The 18,778-nt window shown below is 34.5% G+C and overlaps 1 protein-coding gene across 2 annotated transcripts; it reads left to right on the top strand.

Annotated features, from left to right (window-relative positions):
- The first annotated feature begins 1,219 nt into the window (after positions 1–1,219).
- Positions 1,220–14,061, top strand: LOC18432366 (rRNA-processing protein fcf2). Of its 2 annotated transcripts, none has more exons than XM_088873978.1 (6): positions 1,220–1,357; positions 5,677–5,874; positions 6,169–6,229; positions 12,952–13,023; positions 13,307–13,419; positions 13,823–14,061. In XM_088873978.1, exons 2-6 carry the CDS (start codon positions 5,678–5,680, stop codon positions 13,908–13,910), a joined length of 531 nt encoding a protein of 176 aa, XP_088730104.1. In that variant the 5' UTR covers positions 1,220–1,357; position 5,677; the 3' UTR covers positions 13,911–14,061. The 2 variants fall into 2 exon arrangements, with proteins under 2 accessions (XP_088730104.1, XP_088730105.1); XM_088873979.1 differs by having other exon boundaries at positions 5,666–5,874.
- Positions 14,062–18,778: the final 4,717 nt, after the last annotated feature.

Genomic DNA, 18,778 nt, shown 5'->3' with positions numbered 1-18,778 from the left:
CTTATTTAAACTAAAATTTAATATGTGAATTTAGTGAAGAAATTTATAGAGAAGACGTTTTTTTTAAAAGTTTTTTTGAAAAAAAATACATACATATATTTATATTGGTTCTATTATGGTTTGTTTGTTGCTCTGAAAGTATTATTTTTGAAAGTACGGATTTTGAAAAGTTCCGCGTTTGTTTCAAAATTTCCATGAAAAGTTTAGAAGCTAATATTTCAACAAAAGTTCCTACTCCTTTGTTAAAAAGTAAAAGATTAAGTTTCTAAAAGTAGGAACTTAATTTTTGAAAACTTTGTTGTTGATCACTATTCACTATGCTTAATATAAATACATAATATTACTAATATTAATATAATATAATATTACTATAATATATATGTTATATAATACTATAATATTATACTATATATAATATAATAAATAATAATATAAATATTATATTCATAATATACAAATATCTTATATTATACTGTATATTATATATAATATATAAATATTTTATATTATATTATTTATAAATATTATATTATATAGGAGAATGATTTCATACAACGATTGTATAACAATACAATACAACCATTTTAAAAAACTATCTTAGAGACATTTGTTTGACACGAATTTTTAAATATACACTCTTTTCATTCTAAAGAACAATCACAAAAAAAAAAAAAAAATTAAAAAAATGGTTTAAAAAGTTTTCATTCTAGCCCAATTAATATAAGCTGTCAATTTTATTGAGATGGTTAGATATAGGCTCAGAAGCAATTTTTATTCCCAAAGTTTTTATATTGCGTTATCATCACTAGATTAATAATGCTAAAACAGAAAAGATTAATAATGCTAAAAAAGAAGAAAATGTTTTTGAATTTGTTAAGGCCTAAATCTTGAAATTCACCAAATGGATGGTCGAGATTCATTATTGGATGAATACTAATTTTGACCATATATAAGGTACAAATTGAATTTTTTTATAAGATTTGATTATAAAGATGAAGAAAATGTATGTGCAAAATTTAGAGTCATACAAATGTCAAAAATATAGTTTTCTGGATGTACAAATGTCAAAAATATAGTTTTCTATCATACTAACAAACGCGCTCTTAAGTAAGCGTGATTTTTTTAAAATCTTTAAAAAACTCGAAATCGTGAAGAGATTTAAAAATTCGGAGATTTAAAGAAAAATCGTGTTTCGACAATGACCTGCTGTGCCCCCACCACCTCTCTCTCTCTACGAAAACAAAAAAAAGCCCCTCGTTCTCTCTAGGCCCCTCCATCTCTCTCTCTACCGAAACCCTCTCTTTGCTAATCGAGCCCCTCTGCAACGCCGAGTTCCCCACCGTTCAAGACATTTCAGGTACTTCCCATGATTCTACTTTCCATTTCAATGTTCTTCTTTCATTACTCTCTCTCGATTCAAACTGCCCTATACAGGGGAAAGGGAGGGCATCCTTTTTTTTTGGGTTAGAGAGAGAGAGAGAGAGATAGAGGAAGGGACAGCGTCCTCTGTTTCTGATTAGAGAAAGATATATATTACTATTCTCCATTTTTTATTATTAATCTCTGTCTTCTTCGTTGTTCATTATTAATCTCCATTTTTATTAATCTTCCTCGTTATTTATTACTCTACATTTTCCTTTGTTACTTCCAAATTTAATTTCAGAGCTATGATTTTTTTTTTTGTATAATATCAGAAATAATGCTGTTATTTTTGTGAATGAAATATATGTAAGGGATTACATCAGAGATTATACTCTGATTTTTGTGATCATTACTTTGTTGGTTGATTCTTGTGAATGAGATGTAATATTTTGGAGAGTGAGCTCTGTGATTCCTATCACGTGCTTGTGGATATGGCCGAGTGATCATTTGGTGCTCCGTGTGTTATTGTTTTTTATTGGGTGATGTCTTGTTTTTATTGAATCATGTATTGGTGCTTCATTAAGTAATTTGTTAGTATGATTGATCTGCCAATAGTTTGTGAATATTTATGCAATTTGTTAGTGTGATTGATCTTCCAATAGTTTGTGAATATTTATGAATGATCACTTGATCTATCAAGTGCTTATCCTTGCTAATGTCTTTGATTTTTGAACTCATGTTTGATGTACTTTGCATTCAATTCCTATGTGAGATTTACCAGATGCCTTTTTCCTTTGACATTATTTTAGAATTACTATTTTGTGAAGGGTGTGTTTGCATAAGGTTGCAACCTTAAACAACTACTAAATTTTATCATAAGATGTAATTTTGGTGTAAAAATTCTTAGGATGACCTTAGAATCCACTTTCATCTCTAATTATAAAATTTTAGACTCCAAAGATGGTTCAAATCAGGTAGATCTATAAATACATGAAATTGTTGAAAATAGACAGGCTAGATAATATGTTGCAAGATGCGCTATTTTTGGGACTCAATTTTTTTCTTTTTTTTAAGTGTTTCAAAAAGTGCTAGGCGTGTCTTAGGAGGCCTGGGGTCCAGGCCGCCCAGCGCCTAGGCGGGCACCCAGAATCTGAGCGGCCCAGTCGAATCCAAAAAGGTTTCCCATGGATATATGGTATAAAAAATAAAAATTAGGTATTTAGGGCACTTACTTTGAGTTTGATTGCTCAATCTTCAAACTTCCACTTCAAAATATTTATAAGGACTCAAAATATTCTAAAAAACGCCCCAATAGATTATAAAACATCAAAAATTAAATCTAATATCAATGGGTGATGTTTTGATCAATTTTTGTCAACTTTGAGAAACCCTTCTAACCTATAGAATCACCAAAAACTAGTTTTTTGGAGGCCTTGTCTCTTGCGTTCCAATAAGTTATAGGTTTTAAATGAACTTAAAACCATCATTCTAACCCTTTATATTTTTTTAAAAAATCAATACAAAAAAAAAAAAAAAAAAATTCCGCCTCTAGGTGGGGCGCAAGCCCTGGGCGGCCGTCCTGGGCTGGGCGCCCGCCTAGGCGGGTTCTGTGCGGCCTAGGCAGTCGCTCAGATTGGCCGCCTACTCAGCGCGGGGCGGTCCGCTTTTTGAATCATTATTTTTTTTTCATATTCATACATCTTGATGTCAAGATGATCAATTAGAGGGTTTTCTAATTTCAAAAGAGCCTTTTACAATGGATTTTTAGATGCTCCTTAATTCTATGTTATAAGGTTATAATGTTACAACCTTACATAAACTTTTTTCCTTTTGTGAATGACCAAGACTACTCATTATTTACAACAAATAGTTTCATCAAAGGGGGAGAGGGAGAAAACTTTTAACAAATTTATGATCTTAACCATCCATTGTGTAAGTAATGCCATGGATAGGGTATAACTAAAAAAATCTCAATCAAAAGATAAGTTTTTGCCCCTTAAAAATGAGTTTCATAATTAACAAGTAAAATAACAGCTTTCTAGGTTAGCAAAAAGGTGAAATCGCAAGCCGTAGATTTCCCCAGTTTTCATAGGCAAGTTACCGAACAAGGGTTCTCAGCTTCCAACAACCAGTTTTCTACTTTTACCTTCTTCTCAAGTTCCCAGTTTCTCAGAGATTCTTTAGGAAAAATAGCTTTCTTAGTTACCAAACAGGCCCTTAATCTCCCTAAATCCCATAGCCAAATCCAACCCTAACTCTCACTCTCTCTCTCTCAGCCTCATAGCCTAATCGAACCTGAAGTCTCTCTCTTTCTCTCTATCGCTTTCCCCCTGGGAATCCTCCCCCCCTTCTCTCTCTCTCTCTCTCTCTGAGAAGAAAGTTTGGAAGAAGAAAGAAGCCTCCTACCTATCAGGTACTCTCTCTCTCTCTCTATGGTAAACGTAGCTTGTTGGCTTCTCTCTCACTTAAGTTAGAAGCTTAGGGTATTCCTTTTTTAAGCATTGAATGCCACTGGTACCCAATAATTTGATTGGAAGGAAGCTGCATCCAATTTCTCCATTTTATGTGCCTATAACTCAATCTATTGAAGTAATTAGATGATATCTTTCTCCCTGTAATGAGCAGTTCCTTTGCTGCTACTTAGCAATAAATTGTTTCTACAGTTTAATGTTTTAAAAATCTTTAGAAACCAAGTTAACCTTTCCTCAAAAAACAAAAGAAAAAATCTTTAGAAGCCCTATTTTCAGCTTCTCTTGGTTATCATTTATTTAGGTTTTTTTTAGAAAACCCAATTTAAGGTTTCCTTTTTATTGGAGTAATTTTGGGTTTTCTCCAGACTTTGACAACATGATTGTCTCAGAGATTGATTGGATTTGTTATTTAAACCAAATTGTTGTCTAATGAATTTTATTTTTTTAAGTATAGTGATTTTAATGGGACTTTTTAGACGGTAGATGTGATGAATTTTTATGTGATGAATAGTTGTCTAATGAATCCAATTCATTTATATGAGACTTTTTGGATGGTGCATGCCCCATTCCTTTTTGTTCTTTTGTTTTTATGTATTTTACAGGATTATGGGTTTCTCTTTCTCGTTTGCTCTTTAACGATTATAGTCATTTTGTATAGTATGGCATGCATTACAATGCTGACATCATAGAAGTCATGAACTTCAGTTTCCTTTTTCTTAAAAGAAAAAAAAAGATGTTATGCTTAATTCATGAGCTTGGAGTTACAATATCGAAATATTGTCTTTTTTTTTCCTTTTTTCTGTTTTTGGTTTTTCCGGTTGCTCTCTATAGGATTTCACTATGAATCCCGAGAGGAACGGAAACACAAAAATAATAAATCAGATAGAAATCACATCCCTTTATCAGATTCCGATCCCTCTTGTGCAGTTGATGCAATCTTTGAATTTCCCTTCTCTCCTTCATTTCAAGAGTTAGATGCTGGCAACCTTAGGTTGACTTTTGATTACTAGCAACCTTAGGTTGACTTTCGATTACTAGAACCATATTTAACTTTTGATTACTATAACCGGAAGTATGGTATACACAATTTGAATCCCCCTAGCCCTTTTAAGGAGGTGGCATGAGAATTCTCATGACAAAGCAAAGGAGAGAGTTACATGAGACTTCCTTAAAACGGTGCTATTAATCTCTCTCTACAACCTCCTTTAAATAGATGGTTCCCCCTCTCCAAGATTCCCTTATTATGAAATGGGTCCTAACCTATCTATAAGTACATCCAAGATATGAATCAATCTCTCTAAAGATATTTCTAGATTTATAAATATCCAAATATATCCCTTCTAATCCCATTAGGATTATATATCTCTTAATCATCATCGTCAAGGGCTTTTCTCAACAGTCCCGTATCTCTTGATTAGTTGTGAAGATGTGAGATGTAAATGACAAAATGATTTCTTCTCTCGATAAATAATAATTCATCCAAAACAAAAACGGGGAAGAAAGCAATTTATTCGTTGTCCAGCAAATTATCAAATGATTAGGCTATTCTTTTGTTTGCATATGGTTATGGAAAAAGGTATGCTTTTCCTCTCTACATGATGTGAGAGAACCCGTATTTTGTTCTTTCTTTTTAATGCTAATCAAATGAAATTTATCGTTTATTAACTTCTTTTTTGTTGATGTGTTTATGGTTAAAAATGGTTTACTCGTTCCCTTGATGTTTCACTAGGTTGTTTTTTTCTTCACCATTAAAAAAAAAAAAAGATTCAAAATGGTTTTCCCCCATATTTAGCTAAACAATTTGAAGGGATTGTTTATTGACTTCTGTTTAGTGGTTAATCAGGATGTCTGGAAGTAAAACATCTTTTGAGCTATCTTGGGCACCAAAAGTGAACCTTGTCCCCAATGGAACTAAAGAAACTCTGGAGAAGTCAAAATCTGATAAGGACCTCGTAGATGGACTATTTGTTCCACCTAGAGACCCAAAAAAGTTGAATAAGTTACTGCGAAAACAAGTGAAAGACACTGCTGGTCAAAAGTGGTATGTAGATGTAGTGTTTTTTACTGTTAAAGATGTGACATGGTTGAAAGTTTGGGTGTTCTCTTTCTCTCTTCCATCAGTCCTGATTTTCTCTACTACTATTCTGTTTCCTATTGTCTCCTCTTTCTTCTTGTTTTATTTGTTTTCTGTCTCCCGCTTCCACCTACTTTCTGTTGTATACTGTCCATTTCTGTGTTCTCAAAAAGCGCAATGCCGATGATCTTCTTCTCTATAGATCTAATTTTAGTTAATAAAGGAAATGGTTTCAGCTTTCTGATTGTCTATGTTGCATAGGTTTGACATGCCAGCAGCAGCTATTACTCCTGAATTAAAGAAAGATCTGCAGATAGTGAAGGTAAGCACTACTTTCTCTTCCTTTTTTTTTTCTCTTCACCAAATGTAGTTGACATTAGAATTGGTACATCTCAAGTTTGATTCCTGCCACTGAACTACCACTCAAAAAAAAAAGCGGACACGTGAATCATCATACTAATCAGTTGTTACTTACTTTGCTTGTGAGCACTGAGCAGTTGTAGTAAAATTAATTCATGTTTTACAAATGTGTGACTACATTTTAATACGCTTTAAATATTAGTAAGGATTTTTTGGGTAAAGCTAATATAAGAAGTTTTATATCTATTTGAAAAGTTATAGTATTTTTTATTGCCTTCTAACAGTTCTTGTTAATACCAGTTTAATCCTCCCAAAAAAAAAAATTGAACATAATCTTTTACAAAAATTGATGAATAATATTTGTTTATTTATTTTAATTTTTGTAAATATATGTTTATTTATTTATTTTAATTTTGTATAAATATATATCTTTATATCAATGTATTCATTAGTTTACATCTTGTGATACCTACACTGTGAAATCTGTTGTATATGTAAAAGATATAAAAACTCAATGCTAGAATTAAAAATCATACTTTTGAAATTTAAAGGTGCCAGTCTATGTTGCTTGCAGCTCCTCATTTTGAACTCCCGTGAGTTAGCACATGCTTCCCCATCAAAACGATAATCATATTCACATTTCCTTTAACGAAACAATGAATCTTATAGTCTTTTTCATCTGTAAAGAAAAAAAAGAAGAGCCCAATCAAAGTCTTATAAAGTTAATTTGATCTAGAACCAGGCTAAATACCAAACGAGACTGATATTTTTTAAACTTTGGTTGATAGAGTGTTGGGATTTGCACGGCGGATGGTGCCTTGTCTCTCTCCTTTGATGTGCTTAAGGAAAAAATTTATAATGGCGTTTGGAAACTCGACAAGTCCAATTCAGACTCACCTGAGCCACTCAGAACAGGCACCCTGCCGGTTCCGTATGACCCTGATCGAACCCAGTCTTGCCGAGTCTTTCCGAATCTTGATTGAGTCTATCCTGTCTTTAAAAACCTATGATTCTATTCTTGGTGTTCATGAGTCATGACCTGTTCAGACTTGGGACTCAGGAAGTTGACTCGGACCAATGCGCTGCCTGGTTTTTTTCCCGGTTTCAATTTTATTGAACACTAGTTAATAAAATGAAAAGCTATTCCCCAATTATGGAGGCTTGAGAAGAGATGGCATTCATCCGTTATGAGGATGCCAAGAGGGAGGCAGAATCACTTCATTTAAGGGCTGGGTTGTCTGCGTGATGAGCGAAGGCCAAAGAGGACAAAGCCTACAAAACCTCAACAAGTTTTTAGTTTCATAAAGGCATGTCACCCAAACATATGTTTTGAGAGGATTCCTTTGCATGGCAACTGGGTAATTGTACTATTCGTCCTTGAGGGGGTCTCTCTAGACTGGAGCATAAGCTGCATAGCAATTTACTGGGCTGAGTTGGGTTGATCTTTGTTTCACCAATCATGAGCCTGAACCACTTGAGGGATGGTCATATGTGTTTCTGAATCAATTGTGAATGAGCTCGGGGAACTTGATTCAAATACACTCCATGCTAGTTTGACATTTTATGCTAGTAAGAAAAGTTTACTTTTAATGAGTCGTCTTATTTTGGTTCAATTTAGGGATGTTGTCAAAACAAATTTATCTCGGGCTTTTATATTGAATATAATTTTTAAGACCTATATGATATTTTTACTATATGGTACAAGTTTTAAATGAATGAAAATTACAACTTGAGCTTTACATATTTTCTAAAGGGGTTAGAGCTATGGGTGCTTCAGTTAAGAAATTGGGTAGCATTCTCATTGAATAAGAAGTCTAGAGACAAAACAAGAAGCACACCAACTCATTTGATTTTTAGAAATATGTAGAAAATAAAATAAAATACATTTGGCTTGAGGATTAAGGGTTGAGGTGTACAGTAGTTTAACAGCTTCAAAAAAAAATAAGGAATGAGGTGTGTACAGGGCATGCTTGGATTAAGGAGGTGTAATCAAAGGGGAAATGGTGGATTTGGATTTCCCTCTATTCCGTCCCTCTTCCGATAATAGCCTCCAAGGAAGTGGAATCGATCTCACTACTTGGAACATTCGAGAGTAATTGATAGTGAAACTCCAGGTGTGACATGGGTCCCTAGGAGGATCTCCTAGTCAAGGTGGACCGCCATGTGGTTCCAATTAAGTAGGATTTGTTTTTATTATCTTTTGAGTAGTTTTCCAAATTGTGAGCATTATTTTTTTAATTATTTCTTATTTGCACTGGGTGTAGATAAAGTTTCTCTAGAACTGAAGCTCTTTCATAGTTGCCGGGGATTGAGATCGGGACCGTTGGATGAGAGATGCACGAAGATCTGTGGGGTGGGAATCGAGATCCATACAACATAAGTTAAAGGGATCGTGATCCCAATATAAAGGGAGCGCAATATGAATTTTGTGCTACAAATTTGTTCAAGATCAAATGGTAAAGTGTATGAGTCGAGGTCCCCCAACTTAGGATTGAAGCTCCCCAAGAGCACTTAACTAGGGTACTCTAGCTTGGAAATGAAGTTTGTTGAACAATATGATTTATGTTTTTTTTAGAGTTAAAAAAAGTATCATTATATGTAAAGAATCCCTTTTTTAAACCATTTTTTAATTTTTTATTATCATTGGAGGTGTTTCATAAGTGAAAAGTGAAACTGAAACACAAAATGAGGATACAAATTTCGGTCCTTAGGTATAAAAGAAGCTCAAGTCATTAGCATCATAACATTTTCCCAACTATTTGGGGTCGGCTATTTCATGGAAAGTTTTGGCAAAGTTTTACATTGGCTGCCTACCTAACGTGAGCCACCTCCTTTACTCGGGCTTGGGACGGGTTAAGGAAAATTTTAAAGTCCTCACCCTTCTTAGACCAGTAAAAGAAGCTCAAGTATTTGATGAAATTGTGGTGTCCTTGTTTCCCCTCATTTAGGTCCTTTCATTTATATACAATTGGGTATGCAACTAGCCAAATGCTCTCTAGAGGGGAGAAAAAAAGGTCTAGTGGCAATAAAAGTTTCAACCTGCAACGTTCTCTTTAATGGTGGGTGTGGTCAACGAGAGGGCATTAAAGACAAAGATGAGTTGTATAAAAGCTTATGGAGTTCATGATAAGTGAAATGAAAACGATTTAGAGTAGGACATTGCGAAGCTTTAGCTTTGCAGATACTCTCCTTCATCTACTGGTTCCATAACATAATATGGCAACGTGTTGTATGTAATGGTGTTTGTTTTTGTGATTTACAAGTTCATAGTTCAAACTTCAAGCTTCAAGACCCTGATTACCTTTGTGGGATTGGGACTACTTCACAACTTGTTGGTCTCTATAGTGAAAGCCAATTCAGATTTCAGAATTTTTAGAGAAATATGTTCTTGCAGAGAGAGAGAGAGAGAGAGAGAGGTGGGGGATGAGAGGGCTAATCTCCAGTACCAAGTAAACAAAACTCGATTCCACATTTGTGGAGGCTCGATTTCACTTACTCATGGTCCAATGATTTGTATGCAAGGGATATGGTTCCCATAAACCAAGGATCGAGATCCCCAGTTTTGTGGATTGGGATCCCTAAATTCAGAAAATGTCCAAAATCGAGATCCCTTGTCCCAAAGCGCAAAATCAAGCTTCCAGAACTGGAGCGACCACTTCCTAGGCTTTCCCGGTAACTGTGGTTCTTTGCTGTATGGACTAGAACAGTTAGAAATATATTCTAGTTTGATTAGCAATCTTTTTTAATTGTTTCAGACTTCAAGTATGGGTAGATTAGGAACCGCTATACATAGACTTACTGGCCATTGGTCATAGCAATCAATTTTGAAGTAATAAAATTTGAGTTCATTAAATCGTCCTGAGATGTCAGTCATCAACTCTTGTTGCAGGGAGAGCGATTTCTACAATTCTAGCTTAAGAATGGGAGAGTCCCCCCAACATGTGGCAATTTTAGAGCCTTTTTTTTTCTTTCCATTTTTTGTGGCGTTTCAAAATCTGAACTTCCCCCAAACCAAATTTGTCATCCTATTTGTACTCCCTCAAATCAACCCTTCCCAAGGCTAATCCACCTCATTCCCAAAACCATCCAACCCTAAATTAGCACTAATGTTGCTTCATTCCCTTCAAATTCATCATTAACCCTCTTTGGACCAGCAATTTTTCAGAAACCTCAACCCTCATCCCTCTAAAACCAACAATAGTTTTTTCCCCAGCCATGCCAAAGCCTTCTCCATCACTTAAGCCTCAATCCTGCCTTATTTGACCTCCAATTCCGATGTCCTATCTGAAGTAGAAGACTTTGATATCCTCAAAACTGTGTTACCCAAAAATTTTAGACCTCTTAAACCTCCTAGGACTCCTATTTCAACTAGGAATCCTAACCCAAGCAGTACTTCTGAAGTAGGATGCCCAGCTTGATTAGGACATTGATCCCAATTATTGCTCCTAACCCGATTATGACTTCTAATGGAACTCTAACTCACTTCTTCCATCTCCATAAAAACCCAAGAAAGGTTGATACACTCATATAGGGTCCATTTACATTGGCCCTACATCAGTAATGGCATTTTGTGAAGGAGAGGATTGGAACCTCAAGGCCTCTCTCAAGGCCTATAAGTAGATGTTCATACCATCTCTTAGAGAAAGTGTCCAAATAGTCTCAAATTGAGATAGAGAAGAGTGAAAGGTCTGTGTCTAGTGCTTAAAGGATGAAGTGCTCATGATCAGGGAGTGATTGGCTTGAGGTTCTCCATGTGGCTGCATTATTGAACAAGGGTTGATTATGCAGCTGGTCTCTTGCTTCCATCTTGTTAGACATGGTGCTCCATTTCTCTCTCCCTCCCTCCCTCTCTCTCTCTCTCTCTCTCTCTCTCTCTCTCTCTCTCTCTCTCTCTCTCTCTCTCTCTTTTTCTTCTTCTTCGTCTTCTTTTTTTATTTTATGTTGGGATCTGGTAGAAATAGAACTCAAGACATCATTTTGTGGTACCTTACTACCCTAACCATTTTTGACTTGATCCGATTCCTTTGGATATGGTGCTCCTGTAACTTATGTATTTCCTTCTATCAAAAATGATTTTTTATGGTTGCCAGCATGTATGATTTGATACTTTATATTCTTCTAAGTGAACGCAAAAGTTTATACGAGGAAGTCAACCTTATACTGTAGAAATAAGGTGCACATAAAAAATCCACTCAAAAATGTTGTTCGGATGTCGAAAAACTTTGCAATTGATCATCTCGACCTCAAGATGTATGGATATGAAAAAAAAAAGGATTTGGAATTCCACAAATAATGCATCTTGTAACACATTATCTAAATTGTCCATTTTCAAGCATTTTAAGTGTTTATAGATATGCTCAATCTACACCATTTTTAGAGTTTTAAGTGTTTATAGATATGCTCAATCAACACCATTTTTAGAGGTTTAACTTTCAAATTAGGTGCTAAAGTAGATTTTAAGGCCATTGTAAGTGTTTCCAGCAGCCAAACTGCATCTTTTAACAAGATTTAGAGGTGTGCCTTTCTTTGATTGTTTAAGGTTGGCACCTTATACAAACTGCACCCGTGAGTGCAATTGACTATATTGTATTAAAGAAAAGTGAGATATATCTCATGTACAATTGAAGGCAGTTTGTTCCAAAAAAGAACTACATGGCTTTGTCCCATATAGAATTGATCTGGTAAATGTTCCTCTGCGACAAATTCTTTTCAATGCTGAAGATGCCTTTGCATGTTGTGTTCGGACCAATGGCTAATTATCTTCAGATCTCTAATTCAGGATTGATTTTTAAATTGAACCCAATTGATCTAGCCATGGTTCAAAGAGAGCTCCAACTAACCAGCAAAAGTGGAAAAATAGAAGTTGAAGAGAGTTCTTACAGTCCTTATGAAGACCCACATAAAATATAGGGATAGCTGACTTCTAGTTAGTGGCCCAAAGATCATCAGTATCAAAGTACAGTGGGTTTATGATCCATTAAAGAAGTGCAGTTTACGATGTTGACGGCCGGAGTTGCATCAATCAAGATGCTAGGGTGGCCCCCAATTAGCTTGAGAAATCCCCTAATATACTTCAAATGCATGGCTACATCATTTGCATAACAAGCTTTTTGAATTTTGACTATGGAGATGCAACGTTGGAGGAAATTTCCAAGGTCATATTATAAGGTCCATTTGGAACCTACTTAGTGGAATGTGATGAAGAGATGGCTTTGTGCAGGTGGTTCAAAGCAGATGTCGTTTAAAGAAATTGTACTCTTTTGTCTAGCCCTTTTCCAGTGAAAATGAACCAATAGCTAAGCGTCCTTATGAAAACTTGCCAAAATTTGAGTTCATATTCTACTTTTTTGAGAGAGTGTGTGTGTGTGTGTATATAGATAAATAGACAACGAAATGGTAGCAGTTAAATTTAAATTTATAAACTCCACTAAGAAATCTACATATTCCATTTAAAATATCACTCTGACAGTGCCCTGTTCAATTTCTATAGGAGTTAGTTTAAAAACAATAATTGTGACAGAGGCCCAATATAACTCATGGTGCATTAGTGTGTGTAGATTGTGCGATTTTTATCCTGATGAATGTAGCATTCATTCTCTGACTGCTTATGTTTCCACCTGACTGCATAATTGCACTTATGCTTATGTGAAAATGTCATTCATTTGTTCTTCACATGTCTTTCAGTTGAGGGCGGCTCTTGATCCGAAGAGGCATTACAAGAAAGGCAGCTCTGAAGTGCTTCCCAAGTATTTTCAGGTGAGTAGATTTGTGGCTGCACAAACTTAAATGGCAAATATCTTTTAGTTAATTGTCAAAAGCTATATAATTATTTTTTTGAATGAATGGTCATAATAATAGGTAGGTTGAGTCATATGTGCAATGTTTGGCCCTCATGATTGTTGTAGTGTGTGTGTGTGTGTGTTTGTGTGTGATAGAGAGAGAGAGAGAGAGAGAGAGAGAGAGAGAGAGTTCTGCATATGTATTTACAATTGTATTAATTTTGAAAAATAGAATTAATGGTCATATGTCTATTGGTCAGGTTGGGACTGTGATTGAAGATGCATCAGAGTATTTCTCAAGGCTGACGAAGAAGCAGAGGAGGCCAACAATTGCAGATCAAATGCTCTCCGACCCTTCCTTTCAAGAGTACAGGTGAGACACTATCCATCTTTTAAAAGTAGGTAGGAATAGAATCTTATTATCTTTTAATTTATGTTCTGTTAATTTTGTTCGTTCTTGAGTCACCACTTTCTTTATATTGTAAAATGCTTCCTTTATACCGAAAGATTGGATCTTCTACACTGATAAGTATATGCTGGATATGGTGCATCTTGTGCAAATAATGTAAAATAAAATTATGGGGTTCAAACCTGAGCTTAAGTCTGACTGTGTGTGTGTGTGTGCGTGAGAGAGAGAGAGAGAGAGAGAGAGAGAGAGAGAGAGAGCACATTGCTTTATGCTCATACTTAGGCTCTGGACACCATTGATTTATTTCTATAGATTGAAATGATGCATGGAATGGTTGATGAAAACCCTTCTTTGTTTGGAATTACAGGAAGCGTAAAATTTCGAAGATTAACGAGCAACTACAAGGAACTAGTAGGAGGAGGAACAAGAAGCAAAAATTGGGACGTAAGCATTGATGCTGAACTAGCTGTGACCTGGGTAGATTCCCTTAGAAAGAGGGTTCTGCCATTTGTATTGTGCGGTTTGAGCTTAAAAAATTCTAATTATTTCAGATGGGTTTACAAGAATATCTACAAGTTCAATTGTAAATTTTGTCCCTGCCAAAAATGGGCCCTTTGTTGTTGTTGTTGTTCAGTGTGTGTGTGTGTGAGAGAGAGAGAGAGAGAGAGAGAGAGAGAGAAGAGAGAGATTCCACACACACACGGATTTTCCCATTATTGGCTGCTTGAAGAATTGAGAAAGGATGAGGGATAATGGATATATTTCAACTCCTCACTTTGGCTATCACCAATTATTAATCTCCTCTGTGGTAATAATGGGTTCTTCCTTTTGGGATGATCTTTTTAATTTAGTGATCTTATCAATCCCTGATCTTCTCACCTTCTCTAAATACGATTTCCTTTAGAATACCATTAAACTGACTAAAACACCTAAAAGTCTATTGAGGTGGTCAAAGCTTCGTCTTCTTTTTCTTACCGCTCTCTGCTCAACACTTTTTGTTTTTTTAATATCGCTAGTGTAGCTTGGTTATTATGTTTTTTAGGTTGATCTTTTTATATTTTTTGGGTTCATGATGAACAGGTGCATGCAGTCAGGCCCATCAGTTCAACCTCAATATACGCCTTTTTAGGTTTATATTTTTATATTGTTTAGGTGCATGCGATCAAGAAATTCGGTTCAACCTGAGTTATATAGAGCAACCCATATATAAAAAGGACCCGGTTTCTATGCTGGCTTTGTTGAAATGCAGGGCTAGTAATAAATCTATTTTGGAGGTGGATTTTTGGATTAAGGACATGTAATCTCTAGCATGGAGATCATGAATATAAAAATTAAAAATAATAATTTTAGTAAGAAAACATTTGGACCATTACATTGTTTTTTTATGGAACACTTACTTGCATCCATCTTTAAGATGGATGTTTTACATTTTTTGGACCGCATATGTAATCATACAGGCTGGCCTGCATGAAACAATTTTCCATATAAAAAAGAGACCATTTTCTTTTGATTCAATCTGATTAATTTTAAATCGTGTATTGTAGAGTGTTATTGACTAGATGCAAAATTAAAAAAAAAATTAAAAAATCGAACTTATGCCTAAAATCATCTGATTTGATACATATCCTAGGACCGCAGCATAATGTAAGTTTATGAAAATAATCCTGGACAGGTGTCGTTGCGGAATGGCATTAATTTCGAAAGTAGTACAAACACTGTATTGGAAAAGTTTATATGGAGCTAAGGTTCCAAACAATTAGGTTTGAGCCTACCTAAAAGTTTCACTAGCAGAGGTTTATTTTGATGCTCAAATATCTTCAAATTGATCTTCTCGACATCAAGATACATGGACATGAGAAATGGATTTCAAGTTTTGAAAATAGTGTATTTGGTGACGTATTATTGGACGGTCAGTTTTCAAGATTTTCAAGTTTTCATAGATCTGTCGATCTACACTGTCTTTTAAGCTTTAAATTTTATAAATAAATATGAAAATATATTTTAAGGCTATCACAAAGATTTTCAATATTAAAACCACAATTTTCGAGCCTAGGCTCTATACAAACCTTACCTACTTTATTTTGTAGGGAAATTATCACAAATATACCTTAATTTAAGGTTAATTGAAAAAAAACCCAAACTTTTGTTTATCTCTCTACACCTTTTTTTTTTCATTTTCATTTTTTTTTACCAAAATGACCTTCACAATAGTCACATTACCGTAATAGTTAGTGCACGTTATACCTTACTTTAAGTACGGTAATTCTTAGAAAAAATTATACGGTACTGAGGGCATTTTATACGGTACTTTAAGTAAAGTAATTTTACACTAACCCTTATACGGCATTTTAATAAGTGTGAATACTAACCCATGTTATACGGCACTTAAAATGACCCTTTTTTCATGTTTATCCATGTTATACGGCACTTAAAATGACCATTTTTTCATGTTTATCTCTATCGTCTCTAATTTTTTTTATGTATATCTATTTTTTCTCTTTCTAATTCTTTTTAATATTGAACTCATCTTTCACTCTCTAATTCTTTTTATCCCTTCTTTCTCTCTCTCTACAATCTCATTATCTTTTCCTTAGAGCGAGTAATCAATGTTTCGGCTATGCAAAAAACTGACATGATCTAAGGAAATGATGATGAGATTGTAAAAAGGACATGTTGTAAGCCATTTTTTCATATTTATCTCTTTCATCTCTAATTCTTTCTATGTATATCTATTTTTTCTCTCGCTAATTCCTTTTAGTATTTATCTCTTTTTCTCTCTCTAATTATTTTTTATCTCTTCTTTCTCTCTTTACAATCTCATCATCTTTTCTTTAGAGAGAGTAAATTCTTTTTTTGTATATCTATTATTTATCTCTCTAATTCTTTTTAATATTTTTATCTATTTTTTCTCTCTCTAATTCGTTTTATCTCTTTTTTCTCTCTCTACAATCTCATCATCGTTTCCTTAGAGAGAGTAATCAAACACAGTTTTGGCTATGCAAAACAGAGGACATGATCTAAGGAAATGAGGATGAGATTGTAGAAAGGGAAAAAAGAGATGAAAAAAAAGATTAGAGAGAGAAAGAAGAGATAAATATTAAAAATAGTTATAAAACAAGAAGCTATAAATAAAGATAAAAGAGATAAATATAAACATGATGATAAAAGGATTAACGACATTTTAAATGCTGGGTTAGTTTTTACGTACTTAAAATGCCGTATAATGGGTTTTAGTTTTTACGGTACTTAAAGTTTTGTAATTAGCTTCACGGTATGGCCAAAATCTTACGGTACTTTAAGTACCGTAATATTATTTGAAGTTACTACGGTATTTTAATTATTGTATAAAATGATATGTATTATAGTAGTTTTACTATCGTGAAGGTCATTTTGGTCTAAAAAAAATAAAAATTAAAAAATAAAAGTGTAGACATGATAATCAAAAGTTTAAAATTTTTTCCCAATTAACCTTAAATTAAAGTAAATTTACGATAATTTTTCTATTTTGTAAGATCTACAAAGAGGGCATTTATGTCACAAAAAAATAGGCACGTGAGTTCTTTTTCACGTGTGACACGGCCGTCCAAAAGGTCCTCCAAGTTTCCCGCCAAAAACGCCGGTGAACCCTCCACTTGGGTTGTCCATGTCAGCCCTAAAATAATTGGGTGTTTGTTGGAGTGATTAATAAATGCCCACCCGGCCGCACACGCTTTTTCTCCCTAAAACGACACCAAGGCGAGTACCACGCGGGGGAGGAGACTTTCATGCCATCACCCTCTACAAAACTTTCTCTCTCTCAAAACTCAATAATATAAAGACTAAAATTAGAAAAAACCATCTAACTTTCATGTGGGTGCGAATTCAAATAATCCACATTAAATTTTACATAGATATTTAAAAAAATCAAGTAATATATTTATATATATGATATCTTTTTTAAAAATTTATGTCAAATTTAATGATGATCATTTGAAATCCTACACACATGGATGTAAGAGAGTCTCATAGGATCTTTACTCGAAAGTATATGATAGAAACATTTACTTTTGAGAAGAGGTGGTTACAATTAATCTTGACCATTCGATGTAAAATTGGATGGCTGAATTTATTTCATTAACCAAACTCAAAGTTCAAAATAAATTTTCTCGAACTTCATGGCACACCCAAACTATCACATTTAACATCGAATAGTTACAAGTAATCGTGTCCTCCTTGTACCAAAGGTACTCAGTCTCATTGGATACAATCCTAAAACTAAAACTCTAAAGTCCAAACTAACCCTTTAAGTAGAAGTGGCATTGGGTCCGGTTCTTGCACCTAGACCCGACCGGAACATGAATGGTATTGAGTTTTGGTTTTGAAACCAGACCCAATCTTTTGCGTCCAAAATTTCGATACATACACAGATCCAAGATTGGGTACCTCGGGTCTACCAAGTCCTAAGCCTTGTCAAGTTTATTACCACCCTATGACTAAGTTTCTTTTTTCTTATTTTTTTCCTTTTTCTTTACCATCATATGCCCAACATCTACACAATTGCACAACATTTATGAATACCCACATATATCCACATTCATTGTTTTAAATAACTGAAAATTATTAAGAAATAAACATATGAACACCCATATTATTTGGTCCAGTCTAGCTAAATTAGGACCCAAATAGCATTCAGGTCCAGATTTTGGAACCAGACCCAACATTTCAAGTCCAATTTTAAACTCATACCTGGACCCAAGGTCGGGTCTACCCATTTCGTCCTAGGTCCGGTTGGGTCCATTGCCACCCCTACCTTTTAAGACCCTTTTCCCTCTCAAGTCTATTTAAAGTTAAAGCTTCAAATTTGATCTCTATTATTCTCGCTCTGCCCACTCCCTCTCTCTACAACCATTTCAAGTTTCAATCCTTTTATCGCCTTTATTGTTTTCATGAGTTGGTGTTGTCGCTCTCTTTACTAAAGGCGTCTCTCTTTTATCTCTCATGTCATGTAACTCTTTCCCATTCTCACTCATCTATTATTGTGGCGGAAGTATTTGGTGGAACCAAAAATAAGTAATTAAGCAAGATAGTATATTATGCGCTCCGGAGATGACACTATAAATTTAGGGATTGTATACAGCGAGATCGTTTATTTTTTATAAATAATGTCACAATTATTTATAATTGTTCGATGTAGAATATGATAGCCTGGATGTGTCATAAAGTTCAAAAAAATCTTTTTTGAACTTTACACTTGGTGAATATAATAAATATAGCCACCCATTCCATGGTCAAGATTAATTGTGACCGCTTTGTATCAAAGATAAATTGTCACAATTTATACCTT

Source organism: Amborella trichopoda, chromosome 8 (assembly GCF_054954075.1).
Source record: "Amborella trichopoda isolate Santa Cruz 75 chromosome 8, AtrichopodaSantaCruz75HAP2 v2.0, whole genome shotgun sequence".
In the NCBI taxonomy this organism is placed as follows: domain Eukaryota; kingdom Viridiplantae; phylum Streptophyta; class Magnoliopsida; order Amborellales; family Amborellaceae; genus Amborella; species Amborella trichopoda.
This window is presented reverse-complemented; position numbering and strand designations above follow the sequence as displayed.